The sequence below is a fragment of the Dermacentor variabilis genome, chromosome 7 (assembly GCF_050947875.1).
Source record: "Dermacentor variabilis isolate Ectoservices chromosome 7, ASM5094787v1, whole genome shotgun sequence".
NCBI lineage: Eukaryota > Metazoa > Arthropoda > Arachnida > Ixodida > Ixodidae > Dermacentor > Dermacentor variabilis.
The window spans coordinates 78,442,932-78,462,117 of NC_134574.1; the positions used below are offsets into that span (position 1 = coordinate 78,442,932).

At 44.8% G+C, this 19,186-nt stretch overlaps 1 protein-coding gene across 1 annotated transcript in view; it reads right to left on the reverse strand.

Annotated features, from left to right (window-relative positions):
- Positions 1-7,986: 7,986 nt before the first annotated feature.
- The window catches only part of LOC142588709 (endothelin-converting enzyme 1-like), a 45,718-nt gene continuing 34,518 nt past the window's right edge, over positions 7,987-19,186 (reverse strand). The window contains exon 5 of the mRNA XM_075700525.1: positions 7,987-8,175. Coding sequence (XP_075556640.1) covers positions 7,987-8,175 — 189 coding nt within the window. The remainder of the gene's footprint in view (positions 8,176-19,186) is intronic.

Here is a 19,186-nt window from a genome sequence, read left to right on the forward strand (position 1 = left end):
CCCCGAGGCAGCGCCGTCGGTCCATTACTCTCTTTACCATACATTATTGACTTACCCAGTCTCATATCATACACAGTTAGGTTGTTCGCTGACGGCTGCATTATCTGCCGCACTATTAACTGTTTCCATCACCATACTATTCTGCAAAATCACCTTGACCTAACCTATACTGGGTGCGAAGCATGGCAGATGTCCCTTAAATCCTCTAAATGCAAGTCAACTTATTTTACCCGTAAACGTACTAGCTCAGTATTTCACAACACGGTTACTGATAGCATTCTTTTTAATACTCCATCGTACGAGCGTCCTGGCGTCTTTTACACCTGATCTCTTCAGGGCTACACATGTAGCAGCAGTCTCTTCTAAACTTTCTAAGTATCTCGTTTATTTGCGTAGAAACATGCGTAACACCCTTTATAAGGTACGGAAATTAGCATATCTAACCTGTGTTCGTCATCAAGTACAATTTGATTCATCTACACGGGGACCAACCAGGAGTCCCAGAATAGAGCAGCCAGAGTCATCTCGCGTAAGCGCGACCATCGTTCTAGCAATATCGGAATAAAGACATGTAACTTCAGTCATTGGCAGCTGAACGCGTGATCGCTCTTCTATATCTGCTTCACAAGTACACTTATATCAATAAATCTCACTTTTCGGTAATTCATGCAGTTGTGCGCGCGTCACGCCGCCTTCACAACACGCTCAGTTTCATGTGCACATATGACCAAACGTTGGCATTTACTTCCTCATCACTGCCTTACGCTATTGCACATTCAAACAACCTTCCAGATCACATAACACCTCTGTCAAACCATAAAACGTTTCGTGATAGCTTATAGATACGCTCTTTTATAACCTTGTATGACGATGTTCCATTGCACTAATTGTATGCTTTGTTTTGTTACCTTTTTATATGATTCTAACTTTTCCGAGTTTATTAAAACTGTTAGCCCCCTACTCAATGCCCTTAGATGGGCATATAAGTTACTGTGAATAAAAAAAAAACTTCAAAAGACATTTTATGTTTAATTTTACATAGATACGCACAATATATTGACCCAATTCATGTCCACATCAGAGGCAGCTTGTAACTCGAAATCTACACGATACTCGCGCTTCTAAGCAGCAGCGGCATCAGCAGGTTCATTAGGATAAAGAAGATTAACGAAGGTGGATGTAGTCGTTCGCATAGCAGAAAGCTCATGGGCAAAACAACTGACAGAAAACACTTGTAAAAGGTGCGCCATCTTAGTGGACAACATTTGAACTATAGACTCTGAAATGACTGAAACTAGACTTTCCGCAACCATAGCCGTCTGAACCGATATCGTTACTGCCAGCGTTATAATGTCTCCACGCCAAAACTCTCACGGGATACCACACCAACAGTGAGCCCTTCCTTCAATTTCTACAAAGGATTCCATATGTGAACAGCGCCTTCCCTCGAAAATTTACAGTATTTGTGGTTCCTGACTTCTCGCTGTGCACGTCGAATAATCGGTACAGTGAGAACCAACGCAGAGATGGCACTTCCTGCGAATAAGAGCCGCAGCCACCATCAACATCAGAAGCACGGCCTCTAAGCACAGCCTACGGCCGCTCGACGAAAACGTACGTCGGTTTTAATCAACCGGCGACGGACACACCCGCAGCATTCTACGCTGTGTCCATAATGCCAACGCTTGAAGACCTTGAAACGCACAATGGGTGAAGGACTCAACTCTCAACGCAACCACGAATTTCTCAAAGCCGAGTTGTTCCAGAAAAAGTTGCGATCACTCATTCTGGGGAAATTTCTTATGGGTCATGATGCGACTTTACCTGACTACAAAAATCACCACGGCCTCTGAAAACGTGCCTAAAAAGTTTCTTGGACTAAAACGTGTGTCAGTCATTGCAGGCTATGGTTTCGAGTGAGCAAGTTGCGCAGGAAATAAACAACTCACGAGGCGGCAGGAAAATGCACCGGGCATTAGCACATCTTTAGCACAGGCCCGGTTTTCTAAAAACACAGGATGATAGCAGTTTCGCCGTAGTGCGGACAATAGTGATAAGTTGGAGACTTTGGGAATGGATCAGCGTGGGTTTTTGCATCATAACCCCTCTAGTGCTTGTCATCACATCCACGCTAATGCAGCCGATGCCACTCCTTAACCAAGTTGGGAGGAAGCGTTGAATTGGTAGCTGCGAAGCTGGAGTTGTTTCGTGCTTGATCGCTTCTTTGTTGGAATTACGCCGAATGACACTATAAGCTCTTCCTTTTTTCAAACAAGACTTCAGAGTTTTTTTTTTATTTCTCCTGCAGAAATTGCTGGAGATTTTTGGTTCGGTTGTCTTGAATTGTGCTAGCTAAATGCGTCTTCCCCTTAAAGTATCCGATGTCTGCTTCTCGCAACCCGTCTTTGATAAGCCTACGCCGCCTAAGATACTTCTTCGTTGTTCGGTTTATGTAGGACGGCTGCTGTGGATATCCATCAGTGATGTGTGTGATTAAGCCGTGTTTTATATTTCGCTTGCGTTCTTTCGCATCTCACAATCTTTTCGACAAATTTTCGTAATGCTAACTTCTATAGCCGTGTTACATAGTCAAGAAAGGAGACATGCCTAATCACGAAATATGTTTTCCATTGCCTTCGTAGTACGAGTTTACAATATCTTGAAATTTCCTTGAAGGTGTCGATAGTTTGCTCACCTGCTCTTTTTCTTTACTTTCTTTTCTGCATGTTGCCGTATACGCTACTTGTTGGCGCCACATGTTGAGTAGTGTCGGATAATGACAGGATTAAGAATATCCCCTCTTAGCGTAGTCAATGAGGACGCTATTTTTCATCAGTTATCTACATTTTAGACTCAACACATTTGTGAACCAAATCTCAAGTCATACCGTGTAGGGTGCACAGTAGAAACACTTCTCGGTGTTAAGACGTATTCAGGTTTTAAATAGGGCTGAATGATTTCAAACGTTAGGCAACAAATTTTAGAGACGCTAACATCAAATGATCCCGTACTTACATTTAGGTGTACTTAAAGAATGTCATCGCGTGAAAATCAATCTGGAACCATCTACCACGGCGTCTAGATGTTACCCGCAGTTGCTATGATATTTGAAACCAAATGAATAAGTCATGCAAGGGTGTTAACTACGTACAGCACAACATAAACACAAAATAGTGGCTCCAGTCCTTAAGCAATGTAAACACTTAGAATATGAAAGTAAAATCACTTTTTAAGCTGCAAAATCTCTTTGGGGACATTACCCCGCTTCATTCACACTATCTAAACCAGACATTCACTGCGTATCCGTTCTACTGTATTTGCAAAGCGTGTTTCCATCCATTACGCATATTCTGTCATGGCAGGGCATAGGTTTCTGGTTTTCGCGGCAACATTTCAGAAACAGGGATAAGCAATGAATTGAGAAAGAGTCCAATATTTTCGTTTTTCGTTACTGGCCAAATTAATACTCTTGCGGGTGTGAGCTGATTCGCGGGTCAGCCAGTTGAGGAGAGAGCAGACAAACAAATGCTGGTGCAGACTGTTTAGTGATATTTTCGAAATTTAGCTGGAACAAATGATTGGAGTGCTAATTTAATGGCGTGTACATTAACGTATCTTCACTTACAATGCCCGTGGCAATAAATTATGAGAGCCAGTAAAATTGCGTTAAATATTTTTCTGACCTTACGCCAGACACGATGGGCGAAGCACGTCCATCTTGTAGAAACTCAAACAACCCGGGCACCCCCTGCTGTAACACAGCAAAAGGCAATGAACGTGTTTAATTACACAAGTCAACTGCACGCTATAATGAGCAGCACCGTTTGACTCTCGAACGCTCCATCTCGTATATTTAGGTAGTAAGTAATCAAGTGGAAATATTCTTGTAATGTATTTTGTGAAGCTTCTTCGTATTTGCTCACGTGCACACTATGGCAAAGAAAGAACTGCTGAATCTCCTGTAATCCAGAGTGGATGTAAGTATAAGATGTCAACCGGCAAAGGAGATTGGTTGGAGAAGATAGTAGCCGCAATCTTAAAAAGGGTGTAGTGCATGTTCGCAACGGCACACCCCACCATACCACGCAGCACCACACCATACTGTGCACTGGTCCATATGGACGCTGCCCGGCTAGAAGAAGAAAGCCGGCTGAAGGCTGCACGAGAGGCAGCGAACTGCCCAGCTAGAAGAATGGTCTGAATTCTATGGTTTTACGTGCCGAAATCAGAATTTGATTTTGAGGCACGCCGTCGTGGGGGACTCAGAATCAATTTTGACCAACAGAGGATATTTTACGTCCCCCAATGCACGGTACACCGGCGTTTTTGCATTTCGCCTCCATCGAAATGCAGCCGGCGCGGCCGGGATTTGATCTCGCGACATCGTGCTTCGCAGTGCGAAACCATAACTGCTAAGCCACCGCGGCGGGCAGATGCGCCTGAAACAGGCGTCACGCAGCGTGGTGGCATCTCTAGAGATAACGGAAAACGCGCGCCGCGGAAGTCGTGGGCCGCTAGCGTTCCGCACTCAGCGCCAAAAGATGACAGCTAAGTGTATGGTGCCCTGTATCTGCCTTTAGAACGCCGCCAAATTGGAAATGGCAAATAAAACTTCAGCGCACAAGAAGTTATAGCTTGAATGATATTTTGAACAAACGCACAATGTGAAGGATTTGGAAGCAATACTTTTGCAGCTGGCTTGGACAGTAACTAGCTTATGTAAAGCGGTCCTGTGGAAAGGGTTTTGGCAAGCAACCACATTATTTGTCTTTTGACTGGTTGCCCGGATGATTTCGTCTTGTTCTCGAAAACTTACCCGGATGTTAACGTTTGAGTGCCTGGATAACGGATCCGGCTTTTGGCTCAAGGTCACTTGTAGGTAACCGACAACGGGAGCGAAAAGCATTTCATGATTTTAAAGAAAACGCGTCTGTTTGCCAATGAAGGCTAATCACCGTAATTTTTTTTACTACTGGTGAAAGAGCCTTGTAAAGGGAAAGTAGATTTAACTGATGACGAGGAATATGCAGTCAGAAATAGTAACTAATAATGAAGCACGAGAAAAAAATACGATAAAATTCGCCATACATTTTTGTTATCTTACTCAAAAATATATAATGGCGTCAGAACTTGACATGCTTAAAACCCAGAGCGATGGCTCAAAGTGCAATGACAATTGCAAGATTCAATTGTTCTGTCATGATTCCTGCAGTATCTTACATTAAACAGCAAACTAACTGTATGTTAGCAGAATATGTCCTTAAGTTTGCTTTCCATTACGAAAGACATAAATAATGGCGAAGACCATAATGGCGAAGATGACCTCGAGTACGTAAGCAATCGGCAAAGTTGTGTCAAGTGAGAGTTGAAGCGTTCCGGTGGCATGACCGTCTACTGTGTCAACAAAAATTACGATCGAGAAAGGCAGAAGAGGGCAGTGAACCTTTCGCAAAATTAGCGAGGTTTTAAGAACAAAACCGCGATGAATTACGCCGAAAACAGGGATGACATCATCATCATGGGGTGCCACTGCGAGTGAATTTAGGACACAGCATTTGCTTAATTCCTGTTATACTGAGCACAACAGGTGAGTTCGCGAATCAGCAATCTGTTTTAGTTCGGCGTTTCTACGCTCCGCTCAGCAGCGGAGCGGAGTGTAAGCGCGAATGCGCATGCGCCCTCCACTTAGCCGCAAAGGAGTTAGCGGGGCGACAAACACGGTACGCTTACGAGCTGCCTCAGCGGAGCGAAGAGATTGGCAGACTTCTTTCGCTACCGAAGGTGGTCGATACGCGCCCCTTCTTTCGCGCGCGCATTAAGACACCTCGCTTCCCTCGTGCTATCCAAGATGGCTGCCTCCAGCGACCTTGTCTCAACCATGCCGTGCACTTCAACCACGCCTTTATGTTCGTCTGCGTAGCCCAAACCACAAACGCAATTTCCCATAGACGAAGATTTTTTTGCTAAAAGAAATTCCAAGTGGTTATCCATTTCAATACCCCGCAGCGTGGGAGGATGTGGTGCGCGCTGTGCAGCGCGTAGGCGTCAGAAAGGATTGGATTGGATGCGGAACGCAAGCTGGCTGGCTATCACGTGGTGCTTCCCAAAAGACAGCACCTATTTTCCAATGGATAAAAGGGACCAGTAATCCAAATAGAACTTTGTAAATTAAGAATGATATATATTTGTGCATATCAATTTGAAGCCTATATTATTAAAAAAATTAGTTATTTCTGTTTGTTTTCATGGTGAGGAGAAATTGCTAAAGTTAACATACTAATGTCTTTGTTTCGCTTGCAAAATAAATATGGCATCACATACCTTGCTATGGCAGTATCCTAGCTTCAACACCCCGAGGGACAGAATGAAAGGAATCCTAATTTCCAATGCAAGTGTACAAATGCAACCTTCCGCAAGTCGTCTGCTTTGCATTTTCAACCTAGCACTTTCTATAAAGAAATGTTCCAGAGTTTGAGATTCATTACAAATCATTGACGGGAACGAGTCAAGAAATTACGCATTGATATTCGACAACCGGTTCTCGCAAATGAAATTTTCTTCTTAAACCACATTTGCTGCGCCAAGGGATTCTAGGTGCTAAAAATCCAGTGTTGAATAGGAAGTACTACTATTTGATCGTCTTCTTATTAAAACTCTTTGTTATGCTAACACAGAATACTTCACCACTAAGCCGCGACCAAAAGAAAGAACTCGAGCTTGTAGTGTCAAAATTTTTTTAGAAAAAACAGTGTGCTAACTCCATGTCATAATTTTTAATGCTCGTTGCAAATGTTGACCCTTTGACCATGAATTAAGCTTACTTCGACAAAAGACAAGTTGTTGCTGATGTTTCTTTTGCTGCGACAACTGCGAAGCAGCTGTCTGCACATGATCATTGGATAAATTGGGACAGCACAGTGCGCTACTAGATAGCTCTGTCTTTTCACCTTTGCTTTCCCGTAGAGTTTTTTCCCGCGAGGAATAAATCTGCACTTGACTGTAACGTTCGCTGATGAAAACGTAATTTAAAAGTCATCCTGGCGAAAGATTACTTTTTCCATAGATTCAAGTGCTTGCTACCAATTTAGGAAATTCGTAATGGCATCGAGTATTCAAGAAAAACGAAATTTATTTGAAATAAGCTTCTCATTTCTAGACATCCGCCTCAACGCGGCCGTTAGGTCCATTTCTTTTATTTTCCATATCCAAAACAAATAATCGCAGTCGACAGTACGGCATTGATCAAGGGCAACACTGCTTTCAAAATTCAACGGGAGCGTGGTTGCCCTCACGCTGCGATGTGTCCACTGCAGTAGTGGCACAGAAGCTTCAATGAGTTCTTGCTGAAAAGCGAATGCGCACGAAATGAGCCGGCCCGAATGATCCCATAACGTTAACCGTATCGCTCAAATAACGAAGCTACCATGAGGTTTAAGAAAAAATTCCGACGAGGTTGGATGTGGGCTTAGACCGCCGCCGACTATGGAAGATAACATGGCGAAAACGTACAACGTCAGAAAATCTGAAAGATAAGACGAGACTGCGGCACTTTCTGTAAAACGCAGATTGCTCTTGCTTTGCTCGGCAACAAATAAAAAACATATTTTGAAAGCTACAGCAACCATAGGATGCTCGCATACGAAAGCGCAATGCGGCACATTACTACGATTAGTGATCCCAAAGTGCAACGCAGTACGGAATAATTGGTGCATAAAATGTTCGGAATTGTGACGAAATGAAAACCACACAGCTCAAAAGAAAACAGTACAGCACTGCCGTGAATGCGGGAGCACAAGCCATAATTTGTGCATGAACCAGTCCACGATGAGTTCAACCCCACAATGTAAATCACGGCGAAATGAAATCCCGGCAACAGTTCATTGATAAAACAGCTTCGTATCACAGGCACACACATACACGCGCAAGCAGCAAAGAAAGACAGCATTACTTAAGAAGGAGTTGTGCAATCAAACAGGACCGACCACGTCAATTGTAGAAAGTGCACTTTGACGTAGGATTCATCTTGGAACCGGCGGGGCAATTGAAGGCTCTGGCGAATGGGGCGAAGTTCATCACAGCCTTATTGCAGTCACCACCATAGAGATTGTCGGCAGGTGTCGTAGCGCAAGTGGCGAGGCAGGCGGTTATGAAGAACACCTTCTCCTCGGTCATTTCCTGAAAAAAGAAAAAGAAATTATAGGTTTTGTTTAAACCGTTCGCACCAAAGGCTACATGTGATGACTACTTTTTATTCAATTGTTGCATTTACGCATAGACATGAATAAGATTGTCACCTTCTTGCGTATTATGTGATTGTGAAATGATTTAACGTCCGTTGTATGCGTTAGTTCCATGAATTGAAATGTTAGATGTCGTGTTAAGTTGCATTGTAACCGATTGCCCCCAACTGTGCAAAAGCTCGAATAGTGCATACTATATCGTGAATTCAATAAACATGTGAAATGCGGCAATGTTAGCAGGTGCACTCTTGCTTGGGACGTTAATCACCAGCCACACTCTTAAAAAAAGGTCGTAGTAGTTTCTACCCAGTGTCACACCATTCGCTACCTTGGTATTACTGCAGTTGGTAACGATAGCGTTAGTAAGACAACTGACTAAACAAGGTAGTGTTATGATTGGCTAGTGGGCACAGCGACCTTCGAGCCTCCCCTGCTTTCCTGCGACGAATCAGCCTTGTGAAGCTTACAGTACGTCCCACCAGCACCGCCCAGACGGCGATGAAGCCCGACATATACTGTGAAGGGTCAACGAAGAAGCTCCCACCATGAAAACCAGAGGTAGTATTCTGTGAGGGTCCACCTTGTGGACATGTGCATTTCGTCTGCTGTTGAAGTTATGATTAACTTGGCTGGGCTGCGTCTCCGCAGCATCAAGGTGCCACTGCCAATCAGCACTGCATCAGCAGACGAAATGGACATGTACACTAGCAGGAGTTTTGCAGAATACCTCCGCAGGCTTCGCAGGTCTTTGAAAGCTTGCCGTCACGCAGAGCACACACACACAAATTGATGCAAGGGGCCAACGTCTTCCGTGGGAGCGGCGTTGACATCAGGTTCCGAGATTGCCACGTGGTCGCGCCATATGCAGGGGCGGTCGCGAGGCACAGTCCGGCGGGACGGTGCAGCGTCATGGGAGCGATTTTGCGAAGGATTCGACGATTATGATTGGCCGACACACAGTCATCAGATTACATAGTCTAGTCTCCTAGAGAAGTGATTGCATTAAAACTGGACACGTTTGGTACCATACTAGCTTCTCCAGGTATGCCATCCGAAAGATGCAGTCGGCTTTCACATGGAGCTCATGCTACGAGAACAACGTTCTGCGTTCTGTGCTCCGCCCAGTACGAGTATCCCTTGTTGTGTAGATAAGTTTGCCTCACCTATAAGCACCTCTTCCACTTGCGCAGCCTGTCTATCGCGTACTCTTCGCTGAAGAAGCAACTCTCGTCATGAAGGCTCCGACGACGGCTTCGGCTCGCCTAGCCTCTGTGTGAGAGCGACTCTCAGCGGATGCCAGACTCCGAGGCAACGACCCCCGAAGCCTACATTAGTTGAAGAAAAGAGCGCTACGAAGACGGGGACTAAAAAAAGAACATGTACGGCGGACAAAGCGATTTGTACTTCGTACATGTCCTTCTTTTAGTCCGCGTCTTCGTAGCGCTCTTTTCTCCAAGTATGCAAAACCAACTCGCCCACATCAAGCTTCTGCTCCTACAGTAGTTTCTTATACTAAGGGTTCTCAGCTACCGATTCCGAATGCAGACAGCACCGAGGATTCAAAGTTTCTCTTGTAAAACGCATATATCGGACCCACTGTGGAATATCCCACATCTGGTCTGATATGAAGGGTGTTTAAGTGAACACTTCCAATTTTTTTTAATTGCGTGCGCTAGATAGCACAAGTCAAGTCCATGAGCCGGTCTACTGGAAGAGGAAGACTTGCAAAAAAAATTGAAATTAATAATCGAATTATTAAGAAAAATTCGTGAAGTTTTCAACTAATTACCATATGGCACATATTGCAATTTACAAGTTCTAGCGGACGAGGCTGCGAGGCATTTCCACATCAAAAGAATCTTGTGGATGGCACCATTTACGAGATATGCGTCGTCAAACTTGCGGTTAAAATGCACGTTCGTTCTCCATACTTTCTTAACAAAACGTCGTTTTATGCATTGACGAACAAAAATGCAACGCCAATGCATTTCTACGCAAATTTTGGGAATTAATATCTCGAAACTGGTGTCTATTTGAGAATTACTTCCAAGTGTATGCATAATGTTTTTGTGCAGGTAGTGTCCACCCCTTCTATTAGACCAGCTCATAGACTAGAATTATGCTAGCTGCCGCAGGCAATTGTTTTTTAATTGAAAGTGTTCACTGAAACTCCCGGTATACAGCTTCTAAAGCGGAGCTTGTGCGGGTGAATGTCTAACTGCGGTTGAATTCTGTTGTGTTGCATGTAGCTAGACCGGTTTAATGGCCCTGGCAGATTCCCAAGTAACACTGCTGTCAGGCAGACAAATTTAATGACACTCCGAGTAGGCGCATTTTCATAAAGCGGGTGTTGATCCGATGTTCTGTTAAACATTTGCAGCTGATGCCAGGTCAATCAGGAAATCAGCTCGCACAATATAACATTTGATAACTGATGTAATATTTAAAAATCATAATCAATCATCATGAACAATAACAAGATGGGACGATGTTCGAAATTCATCGGTGTGCGGCGCCTTTGGCGGTGCTCCGAGTGGCGAAACATAGGCGTCTAAAAACAAGGTGGCTTTTATTGACAGAGAGAGCATACCGGATTTCATAAGCGGTGAAGTAAAGAACATTAGAAAATTGTAAGCTTGTTCCATTAGTACTGCCGGCCTTGCACTGGTTATTATTTTATTTATTTGTGGAGCAATATTATCGAGGGTACAAGCTTACATATAAAAAAATACGCGCCTACAAAACGAGGTGGCTTTCATTGACAGAGGGAGAATACCGCATTTGAGAAATGGCGAAGTAAAGAACATAAGAAAATGGTAAAGGTTGTTCTATTACTCCTGCCGGCCCTGCACTGTAGTGATTATTATTTTATTTATTTGTAGAGCGCTTCTCTCGAGGGTACAGGCTTACAGGTCGAATTTCGGCGATCGAATTTGCAGGCGAATGCACTTTGCAAGCAGCGCCAGTAAACTTTTCTTTGTGACAGTAGGCGAAGGATACTCTCGATGAACTGCCGTCGTATGAAGAGACACTACATTTGTCCGCTTGACAGGCGTACAACGCAGTGATAGCAGAGTGCCCTCAGCTCATTCTTACGCCCCCTGAAAATCTAAACAAATATGATCTATTTCTTAAACTTACAGCATACGAGTCAACCTTGGAAATGATTGTCATCAGGTACCTTGTATTCAAAGTTAATAATTGAAAGTAATGCGTGAAGTAGAAAATGCTCATTTACGCCACAACGCTACTTCGGTCATCAACCTACATATATATGGTGGGTTTCTGGTACGACCGCCACGGCAATCGACCTCATGATAATAACCAGCCTCTTTATGACCACTGGCAGAACAAAAGCCTGCTCCGGAGACTTCAAAACAACCCTGCCTTGCGCAAGCTCACACCATCCTAATGCCTGCAAGTTTGCTAATTCGATCACAATGTTTAGTTCTCTGCGGACCTACACTTTGCGTGCCATCTCTTGGCGTCCATTCTGTAACTTCAATACAGCGCCGGTAACACGTCCTACGCTCTACATGGCCTGACCAACTCTATTTCTACCGTTGGTGTCGACTAGAATATCGAACACTCGTGTGCGGTCTCTTATGCAAGCCTCCGTGTTCATACATATCAAGTTATGCTTAATGTGTTTGCTTCGATAGTTCTTTGATGGATTGACTAGGCGAGGTACTATGGTCGACGATTATGCATACAATTATTGATGCGAATGCATGAAGTGGCCCATAGAACGATAAAAACGGCTTCTGTCGTGTCGACAAGCGTAAAACAGCACCTAAATTCTCATTGGATGCGACACCATGTCACGACCGCGCATCGACGGCGCAGAGCGGGCGAAAGGGAATCCACCTGCTGGGGCGATGATAGCGCACCAGGTGTTACGTGAGGGGAGAAAGCACCGCCGCGACGCCACGTCACCTTCGCCCTAAGAAGCCTGTGTTATGCACGCGTGTTCCTTGTCCGCGCAAGCTCTCGTTGCGTTCAAACTGCGCCTCGGTAAGCCCAAATAAAAAAAGTGCTAAGCCAACTCATCATGTCCTATCTAGACGTTAGCCAAGTGGGTCAACACGCTTGCTCACTTCGAATTTAATTCTCGGGTTTTTACGTGCCAAAATCCCGATTTGATTATGAGGCACGCCGTAGTGGGAGCTTCCGCATTAATTTTGACCCCCGGGGATACTTAACGTGCCCCAATGCACGGGGCACGGGCGCTTTTGCATTTCACCCCCATCCTAATGCGTCTGACGCTGCCGGTCGTATCTTGTCCCACAGCAATAAGCGCCATCTGCTGTGCCCGCATTTCCTTTCCTTAACTCTGCGAGCCCGGTGTTCCAAGTCGCTGCCGGCTTGTGCGTTATCACCGTGAGACAGCATTCTCGACAAGAAAATAGCAAGCGCAGCGTTTCCAAGAGCGGAAACGCAAGCAAGACAGATGACGATTATCACTGCGGGAAAAATATACACTCTAAACGGTGTAAACGCTCTAAGAGTATATATTACAATCGAACGGCATAACAGTCGCGCAACACTGGCACGCTCGCGAGCCGTGACGTCACAAGCTGCACGCTTTACAAGCGAGCGTGTGTATTACGGCGAAGAATCAGTGTTACAGCTGTGCGCGCTAGTGGGAAACTTCTGCTTTGTTCAGCTTGCCATATAATTGCACATCTTGCCGCGGCAGAAAAAATGCCACCACGGTGCCGATGTAGCGCTGTGAGGTGCCAGAGCGAACGGAACAATGAGTGTTCCGTATCGTTCTTCATGTTCCCTAAGGAGCCCGTCAAGCGCAAGGCTTGGGAGATGAATGTGCGCATAAAGAATTTGCGCTCGTCCGACGCTATTGTTTTGTTCTCGCAACACTTCACGCCAGGCAGCTGCAACTACGATATGTGCCTGCTTGCCGAGCTTGGGGTGCACTATGAAAAATGCTGAGGCTGCGGCAAGACGCGATGCCGACCGTCTTCGCGCACCGGCCCATCCTGCAGGCAGTGCCGCGGCCAACCGTCCGCCATGCCATTTCTTTCTTTTAACCCGATATCGGGCGCAATAAAGCACGTTCCAGTAAAGGTTTAGCTAAAGAGTACATCGCGCAAGATCCTTGCGCCACGGACATATCTGCGAGGGCATTTGTTTACAGAGGGCAAAATAATAATACAGCTGGTGGGAACGCGGGGCAGCTTAACAAAATGATAGTGTTGTTAAGTACGGACACGAGAGTACGGCTCTGAATATGCACGGAAGGCATGCAAGCAAAGAATTTACGGGCATAACAATCTGCATTGTGCGAAGTATACTGCCTGACTTCGTCTCTCGTGAACGGCTGGCTAAGTAGCGCTGCTCGCATAAAATATTTTGAAATAAAGCGGTAAAGCTATAGTACTCAACAGTGCGGAATGGCATCAGCAGCATCTCGCGCCACGCCCATGTAGCTATATATGTTCGTTTACTACGCTGCCTTCGTTCACGATATCCGAGATTCGCACGCGCAGGCCGGCAGGCGCAAATCTCGGAGACCACGTTTCGTCATGAAAACTTCTTTCTGGGCGAGTTGGTGCATACTTGACATAAAAATTGTAACAGCCCAAACACATGCGACCGCAAAGTACCAAAGACAAGACACAAGCGCTGTTTCTTTTTTTTTTTTTTTTTGCAGAAGGCGTAGCGTTTTGCACGGCATGTAGCGTTCACGATGTGGGTCAGTAAAAGGTCAGTGATACGAGAAGCGGGAACAACACAAAAGGAAGGGCCCACTGAACAAGAAAGGTACTTCATTAAAACTTCTTTCTTGGCGAGTTGGTGCATACTTGACATAAAAATTGTAACAGCGTAAACACATGCAACCACAAAGTACCTAGGACGAGATCACTTGTGTCTCGTCCTTGGTACTTCGTGGTTGCATGTGTTTGCGCTGTTACAATTTTTTATGTCACGTTTCGTCACTTGAGCTCGTGGATAGGGTCGAAGTCAAAATGGCGGAGCGTATACGACGCCATCGCTGCTCCTGCTTCTCAAAGATTCGTCGCTTCCATGGGAATTTGGCGGCTTCAAAGACATGGCAATCGATATCTGGAGCAATCGACGGCAAAAAAACGCAGCGGTGCTCCGACCTCACGTAATGCGGTGGCTGATTTTGTAGCAGACGAAGGCCGGGTTCCATGAAGCACATGAGGTCGCACATCGAGAGGGCAGACCGATGGCCTAGTTAGTACTGCGCAACTTGAGCCAAATCGCAAGAAAGCACGTAGGGCAAAAGTAGGCGGTGTCTTCGTTCCCTTCTGTTGTCCTACGTGCTTTTTTCGCGCTTTGCCTCAAGGTACGCCTCACATGGCATGGCAATGTGGCAGTCGGCGCCGGAGAGCGGCGCTTAGAGCCGACGAGTTCGAGCTCATATTTTGGACAGAAATGTGCTTTTATTGCAAATTTCTTTACACGCGTGTGGCCATAATAGACCCTCTCCTACTATTTCTCCCGTAAAACGAAGAATTGTTGGTTGACCATGTCATTCCCCCTCTACGAAAGTAAATGGAACGACCGTGGGGTTTAACCGAAACTTTGACGCCGCATATCTCGTAAATGGTGGCATCCACAAAATTCTTTTCAACTGGAGATGCCTTGCTGTCTCACCCGCTAGAATTTGTAAATTGCAATATGTGCCATAAGGTAATTACTTAAAAACATAATTAGTGAGCTTTTGTAAATAAATCGATTGTGCATTTCTTTTTTTTTTTTTGCAATAATGTCATTCTCTCTCAACGAACCAGATCGGGAACTAGAATCGTGCTATCTGCCACAGGCAATATTTAAAAAAAAATCTGATAGTGTTTGCTGAAACACTCTCTTTGCATACGAGCAAGAAAAGCGTTGGTTTTAAGGCGGTTTTAAACCGGCGACTGACCGCAATCTTGAAATCATCCACAACTCCAAGGAGCGACTCACAGCGTCTGCTCTCCGAGGCAAGCTCAACCAACCCGATCTGACACGGAAATGTCCCGCGATTGATGCCCTTTTCACCTGCTCGCACCGCCATTGCCACGTAAAACAAGCGTCAGCATGTACAGAGGCCCTGCTCTGGCGGTGCTGGTTGGTTCACTGAAAAATCGAGCAGTGAGTGACTGACCCAAAAGTACAGTACGCCACTCAAAAACGTCGCTCGTGGACTAGAGCGACCATTTGTGACCAATCGCTACCGGTCGCTTTGTGGCTAACTTGTACGGGGCTCCTTGGCGAGTCACCTGCGGTAATGGATCCTTCCTGCCTACGGTCTCGGAGGGCTCGGAAGTTCCACTTTTCTCAAGTACTGTAATTTTAAGCCAACTGTACGTATATGGAACTACTTCGACATGAACAGCCGTGGTTGCTTAGTGACTATGGTGTTGGGCTGCTAAGCACGAGGTCACGAGATCGAATCCCGGCCACGGCTGCCGCCTTTTGATATGGGCGAAATCCGAAAACAGCCATGTACTTAAATTTCGGCACACGTTAATGAAGTCCAGGTGGTCGAAATTTCCGGAGTCCCCCACTACGGCGCGTCTCATAATCAAATCGTGGTATTGGCAGGTGAAAATCCATAATTTAACTTTTGTTTTAAATCGACATGTCTATTAGTACTCCCGCGAAAGACACGGTTGTTGATCGATAAAATTTTGCATATATATGTAAGGCGTTATGGAATACCAACTGCTTCGTGATTCAATGGTTTTGGTGGTGTACATAATTTACACTGCTCACATATGCGCGTGCTTCTCTGGGTATCATATACTCTTCCTTCGTTTGAACACATTGTCAGTAATCGCTTGGAGCACATAGCACTATTCGGTATTTTCACGTGGACTATGCCTAAAAAGGCGAACATTAATTGCGTGATATACGCATATAATAATTTCGTTCTTAACTATCCAATTCTACACATAAGCTGAAATGACGAAGTCTAACTCGAGCAAGAGTCAAGTCATGTCTGCACAGCAAAGATTCTAACACTAGCACCGCTTTCGAGACATTCATCACTAATGTGAGCAACGAAATATTTTAATGTTAGAGAAGTTTCCCAATAGCATCGATTCCGCTGGAAGTTTTCGTCGATGGTAACTTCAACGCCGATGCAACTTCCAACAAACATTGGGAACAAATATCAAAGCTTGTGCTAGTTTAGTTTAGCACTTAGTTTAGTTTAGTCATTTAGTGCTAGTTTAGGTCGGCTTTAGTTTGCCACTTACAACATGTGCCAGTATCAGTAGAATCATGAATAGTGAATCCTTATAGTTAGCGTACGGACAATTGCAAATTGCGCTGCAGATAGTTTTCGCCCCTTTCAGGGACCTGTTTAAGACTGCGCTATCTGTGACAGGTGATACATCAAATATCTGCTCGAACAAAGAAAAAATCGAGGTGCGTGGTATATTTGCTGCAGTTCCGTGTTCTGTTCTCTACCTGAGGAGGTACAATATGGGAAGCAGCTTGTACTGAGTACGATGCATTGAACGCCCATTGTTAACCTGTACGAAAGAATAACCACAAATGGGAGCACACTTCCCTTGCATTGAAGCTGTTATTGTGGATAACGTGCAAACCACAACAGCGTCCATAAATACGACCGCAAAATAGATCGAGAGATGTACGAATTCTAGTACTCCAGTTTATTGAAATTTTGAGTCGCGTGGGGGCCAAAGTCGTGTCTTGGTTTAATAGAGGAATGATGGTTAATAACAAAAATTCTGGTAAATCCGCTATGCATTTTACGACGTGTTAAACTGTTCCCTATTGCAGAAGTACAGAGAGTATCATAAGGAAACATGGCTAGACTAAAATGTGTTTTGTACAAATTCAATGTAAATTTTTAACCCCTACATGCGTTCGGTTCACCGTACCGTACATACTTCAATTTTGCCTATTGCGACCCTTTTCTAAGTTTGCAGGCAAGCTAAAATGTAGGACGCCATTATATCACTCGAAAGAATATGATGAAATTATAGAAATAAACGCTACGTAATGGAAAAGATGCTTAAAATATGTCAATGTATGCAAGTTCAGGTTGTGCCCGCAAATTTTTGGGAAGCCGTCGAAGGCTGCAACGCGTTTTTCTAGCGGCGAGTAAAACTTTATAATCGTTGCGGCATTTATACAGCTATACATATTTCATTGAACAGTTTCACACGTACATCAGTCGCCATGCAGGCTGAGAATCCACCAATGATTTGCATTTTCGCGTGGGGTATGAGCTGATTTGAGAGCGTTCGTTTTACACAGGCTTAAAGTTGAGGCCGCCTGCGCAAAGCTGTAACTTAGCGCGCCTTGCGAAAATGGTGAAAAAGGAGTACAGGTGTTGCGAAAGTGTTTCTTGAAAATAAAACGTCTGCAGACCCCAACGCACGCATAGTAATATATACAAAGCGGGTAATTAAATGCTGCACGGCTCATCATTTCCTGCACAGCGTTTTCAAGAATAGCGATTGCTATCCTGCCTGGAGAGAAAGCAACATACGGATAGCGTCAACACGTGATGCGTGTGATTATCCGCGCACAGTGCATGGATTAACATGCCAACACACATTATCCACAACTGATCACGTGGGCCAATCTCCGGGATCATCCCATTGTGATACGACCCAGTATGTCAGTCTAAGAAAGCGTTAATCATTTATGCCTGTTTGGTGTACTGTCAGTGAGCGGGGTATACCTGACAGCAAACATTTAGCTGCTGTTTATTGAGACAACATAATCATGTGCTTGAAAAGCAAGATTTTAGGGCGCGAAAGAGGCACACGCAAGACAGAGACACACCGACGCACTGAGAGCCAACTACCAACGAATTTATTGTAATGAAGATGGGGATATGGTGCAATTCCTGCACACCAACACCAACAATCTAAGCAACTAATTCCAACAAACTAAAGAAATTGAATAGTGCGCATCTTAGCACGCATCTTAGCGCAATTTACGTGCGTTGCCATGCAGGGTAGCACGGGTAATAAAACTGCCCGTGAAATCTCGGGAGGCATGCTACATCGGAAAAAGGAAGGTACCGCGCGTGTGAGCGATATCTCAGTAACATTGTATCCTGCTGAGATACATGTATTTGAAGCATAGATAATAAAAACAGAGATAATACTTCAATGTCCCGTCGTATGTCTTGTGGCGCGTGTGCGCAGGAGTTACAGTGCGTCCCTTCTGCTATCTCTATAAATCAGTTGGTAGTTGGCGCTCAATGCCTGCGCGTTTCTCCCTTAATTGCATGTGTCTGTTGAGTACCCTAAAATCACGTTTTTCCAAATCGCACCAACTTGCCCAAGAGGAACATTTATTATTATAGTGTGCTTGAGTTGCAAAATGTGTTGGCTATTGAAAAGGCGATAAATTCCGCGAAGCTTTTCCAAGGCCTCATACTAATAGTGGTTTTGCCTCTTCAGTTGACGTTGAAGACTTTCTGCGCCATTGCCGGATAGTGTTCTACGGCTAGGTCGTGTATTGAACGATAAATTATATTCTCGCTTTTGCGACGGCTGCAGGCATTTAGGTCGATAACTTCATGACAGTGCCGGAGTTTATTATTTTATGCGTATACGTTTTTTTTACAACCATTACATTTATATCCAACGATGCGGCTTCTTCACTGGTCGGTTTGTTGCGCCACATGCGCCGCCACCTACTATTAACCGAGATACGACCAAGGCTTTAACGCTACTTTATGCAAGGTTTTATGCTGTATTGACGACTAATTAATGCTTTTAAAAGCTAATTCTTCTGCAATGTGCAAGTTACTGCGAAAGAGTTTCCTAGAGATGACAACTAAGTTTGTAAACCTGATCTTGACGTCTCCTGAGGGGAACTTCTGCCGAGTCAACTGTTGACGTACACGTAAGCAGCTTTTGCCATTTTACTCGGCCCATACTAAGCTTGTTAAGAAGGCCACAGCCTCCTTATGTGTTGAAGTG